We start from the raw sequence: 12,811 nt of genomic DNA on the forward strand, positions 1-12,811 counted from the left end.
CTGATGCATTCAAGCTTGACTGTATCACCCCCATCTCTGCTTCCTTCCCTTTTCTCTTCCCTTATTGTTTCAGTTGCCTGTTTTTTCCCGTCTTGATCGTGGCCCCACGTGTGACATACCCCCGCGCCTTTTTATCAGCATTGGTCTTCTTGATATATATACATTATCTGCTGACTCTTCTGCCTTCTGTGCTGATTGTTTTGCAGGTTGGTGAGCACTTTCCAAAGCTACACTACTTTCTTCTTCTTCTAGTATTACCATGTCACTTTTCTCCTTTAGCGGGGTTGAGACCATTGACATTACCTTGTTTGGCATTTTGCTCTTTATTTCTCCTAGTTCCTCTTCTATTTTCTTCAGATGTTGTTTCTGAGCTTTCATCAGACCATTATTTGAGAGGCTCACTTCCAGGATTCCTTGTAGAGCCTTCTGGAGTAACAAGATTACCTCTATCAGCGATGATGTTGGCGTTTCAGAGATCACCGAATCCTGTATTGTGTTTCTGGCCGGATTTACTTGGTTACTGGACCTTATGCTCTCTTGATGCGTTGGTGTTTTTTGCAATTGATAGAGCTGCTGGAACTGATCTGGCGCTCCTCCCCAGATAACACTTCGGTTCCGATCTTCATTTCCCCTTTGATCTTTGTTTCCTGGAGACAGCTGTGAGAACAGTTTGGGAGATGATGATAGTCGAGGCGCCGAAATTTGGTGGTTTTGGCTTTGAAGAGTCAGATTTATAGTATTGAGGTTCTCCCCCTCCTCTTTACTGTCCTGGCTGGCTTCTTCATGGTTTCCTCCCTTATCTAACCGACTTTGCCTTTTGTCCGGTTTGTCTGGGTTTTCATCAATTTCTCCGCCAATTTCCACTATTTCGTCATCAATCTCCGATGTTATCGCTGGATTCAGTGATTTATAGTGTTTACCCACAAACTCCTTTATGGACTTTGTCACATCCGTCTTCTCTTTCTGTTTATTGGTCGTTTGATTACCACCTCTTTTTGCCTTCTGTGCATTCTTCGATGCTTTTTTAACTTTCCTTTTCTTTCTTTTACCCTTACTATTCTCCAAGGATGATACATGGCTTTCTTGACTCTCTTCCAGCGATTTTGATCCCTCCATTAATTTACTCCTCTCTTGTTCCTCCCCTGTAGGTAGATTTGTCCCTTTCTTGGGAGCCATTTCAGGGTGCATGCGCTGTTGTGCTAATGTAGGTGTAACACTTAATTATTAAAATTTTTACTTATTACAATTAATCCACTTACCTCTGTTCTACCTTATGAGCCTTCCGCCAGTTTTCCCTCCTTTTTGGTTGCCACTATTGCCCTTTCACCCGTATTTTAGGTAGGTCGCCTGCTTCACAATAATTCCAAGTCTTCTTCTGGGCTTGTAATCTTTAATTACTGGAATTTCCTTGATGCCTATAGGCGCTCCCTTCGATATTTTGGGCACCTGTATCCCTGATCCCCTGCAGACTCTGCTGGTTACTCCTCCAGCTGTACGTCCGAGTCTGCCTAGGGGGGAATTTGGGGCTGGGGATGGTTACTAGCGCTGAAGCGCTGATTGGGTGCTGACGATGTGGGGCTCGCGTCAAGTGGCCTCCGCCACCACTGCCTCCCGTGTGCCCTTTTCGCGTGAACCTTTATTGCCTCTTGGAGGCTCTCCGGCGGCGCACCGGCTTGCGCCTCCTCCTCCCCGCGGGCGCCGCTGTAATCCCAGGCGGGGCGGGAGGCGGAGGACGGGGTTTGCGGCTGTACGCTCACTTTCTACTTTTCCCGCTTACCGCTAAAATCTGCAGGCGGTCGTCCGAACGTCCGGTGGCTGTCTGGTGAGTGTCCGCAGAAACACAGCACTTTCTGCGCGGCTCTCCCGCTCCGTGGTTCTCCCGCTCGGTTCGGCTCCTGCTTCCTCGCTTCCTCGCTTCCTGCTCGGAACGTTTCGCGCTTCGCTCAGTCTGGCGTGGCGTGGGCGTGGCGTGGCGTATCGTGGCTCAGGTGAACAGAGCTTTTCCTATTGTGTTTTATTACATGGATGATTACTTCATGTTTACACTTAACTACATTACTATGTTTTTTTTACTGAGCATTATATTAAATATTGCCTTCATCTTCAATAGATTGCATACACAGGTTATGTTGACATAACTGTATAGAGTATAGACTCTGTGGGTCTGTGTGTTTGTGTGTGGCATTTGCGAGAGATAAAGCTAGTGGCATTGCAAATGACAATGCCATTTATTTATGTTAAAAAAATATATATTAAAAATAATGTCAAGAGCATTGCCAATAGCTCAAACTTTAACAAAGGCAAAACCATTGCATTGTAAATGCTTTTTGATTCTGGCTTTACTTTTGTGCCACAGATAAGTAATCCGACCTTCGGTTGTTTTCTCGATTTGCGGTTGTTGCTTAAAATGCTGCTAATGCTCCCCATGAAGCATTGCAAATAGTGGTGCAGGGGGAAATTCTTTCTCGTCAAGACTATTGCAATTAATTGCATCTTTGTCTTCCTATCAAATTATGCAACAGACTTCAACTAATACAGAACAGGGATGCCAGACTTCTGTTATGGAGAACTGTAAAGCACATTATTACTCGGGATGGTATCCTGGTACTGAGCAGATGTGAGTCTAGCGAAACCTAGGGCCTAGTGGGGATACTCAAAAAAACAGGTCTTCAGCTTCTCAGTTTTAGGCTTCTGCTGGAAATTCCCTCTCCTCACCATATCTCTGGACATGATCATATCCTGAAATGGTCCCGGTTCATGAAAGTAACATTTTTAAGGCTCTTTGCATTTGTCAAAAAGTGCTTGCTTGTAATGGCGCTTCTGCGAATTGATCTTGCATCGCTCCCTATTGCCTGAAGATTGTACGCTCAACTTCGGGAAGTTATGTCTTCATCCCTGGAGTGAAAGCGACTTGCATAGGTAAGGTAGTGTGTATGTGTGATCCTATTCCCAACTTTCTATAAAGCTTTGGAACAATTTCCCGCTAAGCATTAGATGCAATTATTACGACCTGGTTATTAGGCTAAGCATCTTTCGTCTGTAATACCCTCTGTTACAGCGCCTGGATGTGATAGTCTGGCAGCTGTCACTCTTTTAAAATATTTTCACCAATTAATTCCTGGCATGTATCAATGGTTTACAACTGCTATGGCAGTTTCATACTTCTGAACAGTTACTGACTCGACTCCTCAAATAAAGTGGTAACTGATTAGCAAAGTGGAAGATGACCCGACTGGATAGCTTCCCCTCTGGGAACAGTATCAGGCGGCCTCAGAGGAAGCAGGCAGTGGACCAATGCCTGCTCCCCCAAAGGGCTCCCAAATGTTTTTTTTTTCCAGCAGCTTTGGCTCAATGAAGGAATTTGGGCTGCTTTAAAAAGAATCGTATTTTGGAACGCTGATACTGATGGATGGTGATTGCCGTTCCTTGCTGCTACCATCCCTGTATTTTAGTCAATCCCAGGGGCGGGGTGACAGAGTGATCTGCCTAAATTATACTCATTAAGAAAGTCATTCTGCGACTCCCTGCGAGTCAGATTTTGAGCTGGGAACTAACGGGTCGTGGATCACATTGCAAAATTTAAGAATGGTTACAAAATGGTGGTGCTCATTTTTCTACCAATTATTGCGGTCCGTCTTTCAGGAGCATAGTGACTGCAAAATCCTGATCTTTCCAGAAGTGAAGCGTACCACACAAGAGTGAAGGAAGGAGCTCCACAACATTAATAAATAATATAAAGTATTGGACTGCACACTGGATCCTGGCCCAACTTAGAGTAGTCACTCAGGGCAGGACCCGGACCATTACACCACAATGTTCTGCTTGCGACGTTCTGGTGAACTAGAGGGCATTCCAGCATACTAGAGCGACAACCGAGGCCCGATGCCGGATTCACTGGATGTTCAGTGTGAGATATGTGATGAGTGCCCCAATGATGGTTGAAATTGAATAAAGCCTTCCTCATGTCATGAGGAACAGTACCATAAATGGAATGGTTTGTCTCCTTTCACTTCTCCTGTCCCTCATCTTGTGTTCCCACTCGCTATTCGAAGTGGACCGGGGCACATACTTGTTAAGTAGACACTTATTTATGTGCATGTTAATGTTTCATTTTGTAGTAACTGGTTAGTGTGCATACTCTGGGTTTCCTTTTAGGATAATAATTCATACACTGGCTTCGATCTAATGAACATGATTTATACATACCCGTGTTATACTCAAATGTAGATATTAATAAATAATGTATGTATTTTTTTATATTGCTATTCTCTTTGTACAGAACTACAAGGTGCATCAATAAGACTTATGACCTTGCCTTCTCCCCTTTCGAAAACTTCTTAAAACATGGTTATTTCAACCTCCCACCCTATAACTCGCTCAGTTCTACTCCTGTTCGGCCGCTAGCGCTGCGATGCCTCAGGGTAGCTATGCGCTCAACAAATGCTAAATAATAATAATAATCACTGCAGATCGATTGTAATTTTTTTATTAGCTCTTATGTTTACTATCAAAGTGAAAAATAAACACAATAAGATAGAAGAACATCGTTTTTCGAACTCGTTTACATATTTATCCCGTTCAATTTACTAGAGATGGTGATGGCTGACAATCAAATACATTTAAAAGTATGTTTTTATGATGGAAAGACTGATCACCTTGAAATCTAATAGTAACAATCGATAGTAATTACATTTTAAAAAAGCTAGACACAAAGTACATTTCTTTGAATTCTTCCTTGCCTTGGGATCATAACACGTTAAAGAGCTCGAAGGAGAACCCATGTGGGTGCCCGCCGAGAGTTTCTTCAAAGACACCTTACAACAAAAAACACACCTGTCATGCTGAATTAAGTATTCATGAAAGGCTCACCATAGGAACGACCTTCTCCTCTTCTCTGCATCTCATCTTTAACCTCTCGTAACACGTTTTGGGAGACAACTGCAGGTAAACTGTCAGAAAAAAGAGAAAAGTAAACCGCTGGGCGTCATAGACTGCCAATATGGCTTTTAAACCAGAGGATACAAGGCAAGAAATGCAATACACAAGCTTTTCGTTGATACTCGCCTTTGTCTACACTTACAAGCCAAACTATTTGAGGTCAATTCATTAGAGATCCCAGAACTTCAGCACCAGCTGTGGGGTCCTTTTCATGGATGGAAAAGGTCCTTACTCCTTTTGGTCCATTTGGGAGCTGCTACATCCTCTCTTAGACTGCTTGAACCACCGTACCACCCAGGATTCCTCAAGAAGCTTATATTTCATCTATTTGGTGCCTGGATCCCTTTCACCACTTGAGACGCACTTGCACAGTCAGCCGTATATTATTGGAAGACAACAAATACCAGATATAATCAAATGCGCAGGAAGGTCTGGAGTCTGGCGGGGTGGGGGGATGGGGTACAAGTCGAATGACCAACTAGACAAAAAAGTGTCGTGGTTAGTTTTTCAATTATGCAGTTGCTTCTTGGAAGAGATCTGCATTCGTGACTCCGCATGGTATCGACAATACAGTGTTTTGGACAACATTTCCCTGGTGACAAGCCTCCTGAATCTACCAACAAGAGACAATGGGGTGTGAGCCCCATCATACATGATCCACCGTGCTACTGGCAGGAAGAAACGGCTGGGCGGACCTCATCGGGAGGAATAGGACCAGTACGCTCAGAAGAGCACCAGGACACTTGTTTCGGTCATTTGGTAGGTCATCTTCAAGTTGTCCATCTCCTTGCTGTTTCGCCTTGTCTTTCTGGCTGTCCTGCACTTGGTTGAAAGGGTCACTGGTTATCAAGCGTTCTCCCTTGCATCGAACCACACTTTCCTCAAACTCCTTCCTCCCTTCCCCTTCTACACCCTCTTTTTTCATTACCTCTTGTACTACCCCTAGATCTTCCTTTTGAAGTCTGCGGTACAGTAATTTTTATACATTAGCACCTCCGCCTCCGGAAATTGCTCTTAATGATCAATGGGTTGCCTTTTTGTTTTATTCTTTTTCTTGAATAATAGTCAATGATTTCAAGTGCTACTACTGCACTCCTATTGCGGCAATCCAATCAGTTACTCATTGTGCCTGCTAATTGTTTCTTGTTCTATTCCTATAGAATGTGGATAATTAATATTTGACTAATACTAAATACAATGGGCACTACCGTGAAGTATGAACAAGGCATCATATGTAAGAAAAAAAAAAAAATTAAGTGCCTGAGTCCAAAGTTTTGTACAGTAGCCTGCGGTCTCCAATTTGGGCTCTTTATTCCTAGGGGTTTGCCATGTGCAGTGCATTCCTAAAGGTTGGACGTGCCTCCTACCCCTCAGAATTCAGGATCCAAGTTTATTAATGAAGCGCTCCAGAGGTTCCATATGCCCCCACACTTAATGGACATGAAGCTCCACTCCCAGAGCCTTCCTGGTCAGTACAACCCTGTTCTTAGTCACTGTAGTAACCTCATCTGCTTTTAATGGAGATCAGTGCGGAGGGTTTAGATGGGTCTCATCAGGAGACGCTTACCCTTTGACAGCTCTTATTCATCTAGTGAGTTTCAAGATTCCTGACTTTTACAGGGCACTTTGAGTGTATGAAAATGTGGAGGTATAATAATGTGTCTGCCCCCGAACACCTTCCTGCTCCAGCAAATTCCAGCCAATCACTTGCACTTGCCCAGCAAGATGTCCATAACAATGACAGCTGCCCAACTCAAAGTCGAAATTATCTTAGTTCGGCAAAATATATATGACAATGAAAGCGCAAGGTTAAAAAGCACTTGCATCAAAATTAAAACAAATAATTTACATCGTTTTAAAAGAAAAGAACCACATCATAAAAAGCCATCACATGAGGTATCTAAAAGGCATAATATTTCCGACATTTAATTGCAGCAACAACATAACTTATACACCAGTGCAAATTTCGGGGGCAGCTAGAGTCTGCAGGTGAATCAGCCCATCTTTATAGGGAGTAAAGTGCTTGTGCAGAAGAACAGACGTAAAATGCATTCTAAGGGTATAGTGCAGAATACAAAAGCGCATAAAGTGCACAGTGGATTGGGCGGAGGCAGCATCACATGGGCGACATGGAAGAGAAGCGTACCAAGTGCCTTCTACAGGAAAGGCCACTAAAAAGTGGACCATATTCAATTGCAGCCTGCACAGATAAAATCTATACTCTGGGTTAGTAATCCATGTTGGATAAGGCTCCATGCCTGTGGTTGTCAACATTTGCATGTTCGTAATAACTGAACACATACCAAGAGACCTTTCAAGTCTAATTTCCTCTCTGTATGATTCAAAACTTCGTTTGACTATTTAAATGGATTTGGGGGCAATACTTTCAGGAGAGTCAAAAAGAAGGCTGCATCCCAGGCTGAAAACAGTGTTTTTCACACATGCCAACTGAGGGATGGCAAACGTATTGTCTAAACTTAGGCAGTTCACCAGCACCAGGATCGGGAACACTCCTTAGAGGTCTTCCCCCCTATTAACCAGGAATCATTCCAGGTTATTTCAACATTGGTTAAGAGCGGAACAACATGTGATCTGGCTCCTCCCAATATTCTGAAGCAGGTAGCTAATATAGTTGCTCCAACCATTATTGACATGATTAATGCCTCGCTCTCCAGGGGTATAGTCCCTACCCAGTGGAAAAGGGGTAAAATCTCTCCTGAAGAAACCTAATTTGGACCTGGACTCATTGAGCAACTATCGTCCTATCTCGCTTCTTCCAGGGATCAGCAAGATTGCGGAGAAATATGTTAACCTCACACTCTCTACTTACCTGGAATCTCATAAACTCCTCCACTCCTCTCAAACTGGCTTTCGACCGGGCCAAGGTACAGAAACTGCGTAACAATCAGTTGTCGAGGAATCCAGAAAGATCTTTGGTGCAGGAGGATCCTCTGCTGTGATTCTCTTAGACTTGAGTGCAGCTTTCGATACGGTTAACCACCAAATCTTGGTTTACCGACTTAGATGTCTGGGGTAACCGGTACAGCCCTGTTGTGGCTGCAGTCCTTCTTGGAGGAAAGATCTTTCCAGGTGTTTGAGGGTGAGGCTACCTCAAAAGTTTTGCCTCTTCATTGTGGAGCTCCTCAGGGATCGTGCCTGAGTTCCACTCTTTTTAATGCTTACATGGCTCCGCTGGCAGACATTGTGCTTCCTTTTGGGGTTCACATTGTTACCTATTCTGATGACACTCAATTAATTGTAGCACTTAATCATCCCGACCAGGTGTCCATGGGCCTTCACCCTTGCCTCGAGGAAGTCGCCAATTTGATGAACCTGTCGGATTTGGAATTGAATGGCGACAAGACTGAGCTTATGGTTCTTGGAGATCACATCAATTTTAAAGCAAGCACTATGTGGCCAGTTTGTATGCCCCCCCCGTTCCAAAGACAGAGATAAAGAGTCTGGGAGTCTGGCTGGACCAGGACCTCAGTTTTAAAGTTCAGGCCATAAAGGTTGCAGCCTCTTGTTACGGCATCCTTAGGATGCCCTGTAAAGGGCTCCCTCTTCTTCCCTTTCGGGCTAGAAAGCTGATGATTCAGGCACTCGTTTTGTCTCGGATTGACTATGGAAACGCCTTATATTTAGGCGCGCCTAGTTCAGTTATTGTAAAACTTCAGATTGTCCAGCCGGACAATTTAATTTTCAATGCATAAGATACATAAAAGTTAGGTGTGATACAAGTGGGACACCAGCCGGTGCCCAACTAACACACTCAAGGGGAGACAGACACGAGATTTTTAGGCAAATTGTGGCAGTCTGAATATCATAAATCATACACAGACAATCCGAAATATACACATATGCAAATAATAAATCATAAGATAAATAAGCATTTAGTGTATTAAGGTCGACGACGTTTCGAACCCTATTCTAATACAAGGTTCATCCTCAGGACAACAAAAGATTGCCTAAAAAATACATATATACAGAATACCCACTGTTAGAACTGGGGGTCTCTAGTTGGCAGAGGTAAGTACCTTAGACCAAATAGGGACCCTTGCTTCTAGTCAGGGTGAAGGAATACACACCGTAGATAACCTCCGCTCTCCCTCTAGGTAGCTTGGCGCGAGCGGGCAGGCTTATCCCCAAGGCAATGTGTAGAATAATTGCACTTTACACCACAATAATCCCCAATCCACCACAAACTGAGACCACACAGGTAAGTATATTTTTATAAAAATATATAACTTTATCTAGTTTCAGCATGTAAATGAAGCAGTTGCATGATAATCACTTCTGTAGACAACTTAGCATTTTATCTTAAAGGTTGCACCTAATCTTATGGTTGCAGTTGGTTTCAGGAAGTTCTTAATAAAAAGTGTCTCAAGTCTCTTCAACCAGGTATTAAAAATAATGCCACTGATTTATAAATGAGGCGCTCTAAAAACGAGCAATTAAATCACTGCCCATGTGTAGTTCTGTTTGTGGGCTTCGAGCGCTGCAAATGCGCTTGTCTGCGAGGCTCGGGGACTCCTCTCTCCTTCCTGAGCCTAAGGCGCCCCAGGCCATGCAGATCGCACGCGTCCCCGCCCCGGCCGGTCCCCTGTCCTCTCCCGCCCGCTCTCGACAATCCACGAGCGGCGGGGGAGGCGGTGAGGCTCACCTTGTGGGGGGACGGCTGGCCAGGGGTGCGGGACGCCTCAGAGTCCCTCGGCGGGGTCAGGTCACTTCTTCCCAGGCCCGGCGGTGATCGCGGTGATTCTTCGGCTCTTCCAGCCGCCTCCGCCCAAGCAGCCAATCCCGTCGCGGCTCTCCAGGCGAGCCCCTCTTACACCCGGGAGTCAGCCACTGGCAGTGCGGCTCCCGGGACGGCTTGTCGTGACGCTTCCTCTTCCCAGCCAATCACGGCACGAGAACGCTGATGATGCTGCGCCGCACGGGCCAATCCCGTCGCGGCGTTGGTGAGGGGGCTCGGCTCCTTCGACCAATGGGAGCGCGGCGGCTTCGATCTTCGGCCCCGCAACTCCTGGTCACGAACGGCAACTTCTAGGAGTGATCCTGGCCCCGGGCCGCGAGGGTGACTTGGCGGCAAAGGGTTTTCAAGGGCGCTGGTCACAAATAGACCCCCCTCTCGACCTCCCCACCACGTTGGAGCGGGTTTCACGAGGGGAGGCGCCACAAGCCTCCAACCCTCACTGGTAATGTGCCGATGAGCACACCGATCCTTTCCTCACGCTCCGCAGTCGAGTACCACGCGTCTCGGGTCACAGCAGCCCGATTTTGCAGCTGTTTTCTGACAAAGCTTTAGGAACCTTTAGCCCTGGGTTCCCAACAGGAGGCCAGCTCTTCTCAGGCCCTTGGAGATTCAGTTGTAGACACAGCACACAGCAGAGTCTTGGCAGTTTCAAGTAGGCAGGGTCACAGCACACAGCAAAGTCCCTTTCTCCTCCTCAGCTTTCAGTTGCAACAGCAGAACAGGTCAGCCCTTAGAGCACACAGCAAGGCAATCTTCCTTTAGTTCTCCAGCCGTCCTTCTTCCAGCAGAGGTTCCTTCTTGATTGTAGAATTTCAGAATCTAATCTTCTGTAGTCAGGGGTCCTTCCCTTATACCCCTGAACGCCTTTGAAGTCCTTTGTGCAAGGGGCCCCTTAGCTCTGGAATGTTACTGGTGTTCTTCTTCCTGTCAGCTTCAGGGCCAGAGGTGACAGTGGGCCGGCAGGGGAGTTAGCCAGCACGGTGGTCAGGCAGACACAGCCCAGCACTATCAGGCGCTCCTTCCTCCCCTTCCCCGGGCAACAGATGTCGCCTTTCACCCCTGGGCTGACTCCAACCCCCTCCGGGGCCCTGCAGCTCCTGTCACGCAGGCATTCCACACACAGGCCCAGGCACACAGAAAGGTTTATACAAAAGAACAGCCACTTTCTAAAAGTGCTATTCTCAACCCCAGGATCCAAAAACAACCTTCACTAAAAGATGTGTCATTTAATTCTGAGTTCAGGGATATCTTTCATGGATGTTCCATCTTGTTCCTATAGGAAGATAGGCTGGGATCCAATGGGACCAGCCTCCCCATGTTACCCTAGGGAGCCATACAGCCCTACAGCAGTGAGCACACAAAGTGGCTGCTGCTCTCTACCAGAGCATGTTACCTGCACTAGTACATGCTTTACCCTATCCATTCACTGCACCCTGCCCAGGGGGGTACCTGGAGCCTTCCATAGGGGTGGCTGATGTGCACAGACAGGGGAGGGTAAAGCCCAGCCAGTGGGGACACTGGCCAGGCGGACATGGCAGTCCACTGACTGCACACAGGCCCTGCGCTGGCAGGCCTGAGACACCATTTTAGATCTACTCATGTGGGTGGCGCAATCTGCGCTGCAGGCCCACTAGTAGCATCTGTCATCACCAGCCCTGGCACACACAGTGCACTTTACTAGGGACTTCATGGTGATACAGATATGCCAATCAGGTATACCCAATCAATATGACAATTTACAGAGGGAGCACTTACCCTCTGACACTGATCAGCAGTGGCAGAGGGTCCAAAGCATCTAAACCAGAAAAAACGAAATCCAGCACAGCATCAAAAATACATGAGTCAGAGGCAAAAAGATGGGGGAAAAGCCACGCCAAGGATGTCAGGTCTAACACGTGTCCCCTCCAGCTGAAAGTGGGGAGAACTACCCAACCTCTTGGGAGTCCTCATCACTAAGGCGGAAGAATCTGGACAGACCGTCAGCATTGGCGTGTTCTGTACCAGGGCGGTGCTCCACCGTAAAGTCCATCCCCTGTAGGGAAATGGACCACCTCAACAGTTTTGGATTCTTGCCCCTCATATGCATTAACCATCTGAGGGGCCTGTGGTCGGTCTGAACACGGAAGTGAGTCCCAAACAGGTAGGGCCTCAGCTTCTTCAGAGCCCAGACCACAGCGAAAGCTTCCCTTTCGATTGCACTCCATCTCTGTTCCCTGGGGAGTAGCCTCCTACTAATGAAAGCCACTGGTTGGTCTCCACCCTCATCATTGACCTGGGAGAGTACTGCTCCCACGCCTTGCTCTGAAGCGTCAGTTTGTACAATGAACTCACTTGAAAAGTCAGGTGCCTTAAGCACCGGGGCTGTGCACATGGCAGTCTTGAGGGTGTCAAAAGCAGTTTGACAGTCCTCAGTCCAATTCACTTTTCTGGGCTGATTTCTAGATGTCAGTTCTGTCAAAGGGGCTACAATGGTGCCATAACCTTTGAGAAACCGTCTGTAATACCCGGTGAGACCTAAAAAGGCTCTCACCTCAGTCTGGGCACTGGGGGGTTCCCAAGCCAGAATGGTATCAATCTTCGCCTGTAGGGGCGCCACCTGGCCGCTCCCCACCTGGTGTCCCAAGTACACCACCGATCCCTGCCCTATCTGGCACTTACTGGCCTTGATAGTGAGGCCTGCCTTCTGCAGAGCCTTCAACACTGCGCAGAGGTGTTGCAAGTGTTCCTCCCATGTGGAGCTGAACACAGCAATGTCATCCAGGTATGCTGCGCTGAATTCCTCCAGCCCTGCTAATACCTGGTTGACCAGTCTCTGGAATGTGGCCGGGGCATTTTTCAACCCAAAGGGCATGACACGAAACTGGAAGTGCCCCTCGGGTGTTGAAAATGCTGATCTTTCCTTGGCCCCCTCAGTTAAGGCAATCTGCCAGTAACCTGAAGTCAAATCAAAAGTGCTCAGGTACCGGGCAGCTCCCAACCGATCCACCAGCTCATCAGCTCTGGGGATGGGGTGCGCGTCAGTCTTGGTGACCGCATTGAGCCCGCGGTAGTCCACACAGAACCGGAGTTCTGGGGGCCACCAGGTGTAGCAGCTTTCTTAGGCACTAAGACCACTGG

General features: G+C 46.9%; 1 protein-coding gene across 1 annotated transcript in view; it reads right to left on the reverse strand.

Moving 5' to 3' along the window:
- The window catches only part of TK2 (thymidine kinase 2), a 286,208-nt gene that overhangs the window by 123,131 nt on the left and 150,266 nt on the right, over positions 1-12,811 (reverse strand). Inside the window, exon 8 of the mRNA XM_086947721.1 lies at positions 4,870-4,949. Coding sequence (XP_086803847.1) covers positions 4,870-4,949 — 80 coding nt within the window. The remainder of the gene's footprint in view (positions 1-4,869; positions 4,950-12,811) is intronic.

The sequence above is a fragment of the Lissotriton vulgaris genome, chromosome 12 (assembly GCF_964263255.1).
Source record: "Lissotriton vulgaris chromosome 12, aLisVul1.2, whole genome shotgun sequence".
Taxonomy (NCBI): Eukaryota; Metazoa; Chordata; class Amphibia; order Caudata; family Salamandridae; genus Lissotriton; species Lissotriton vulgaris.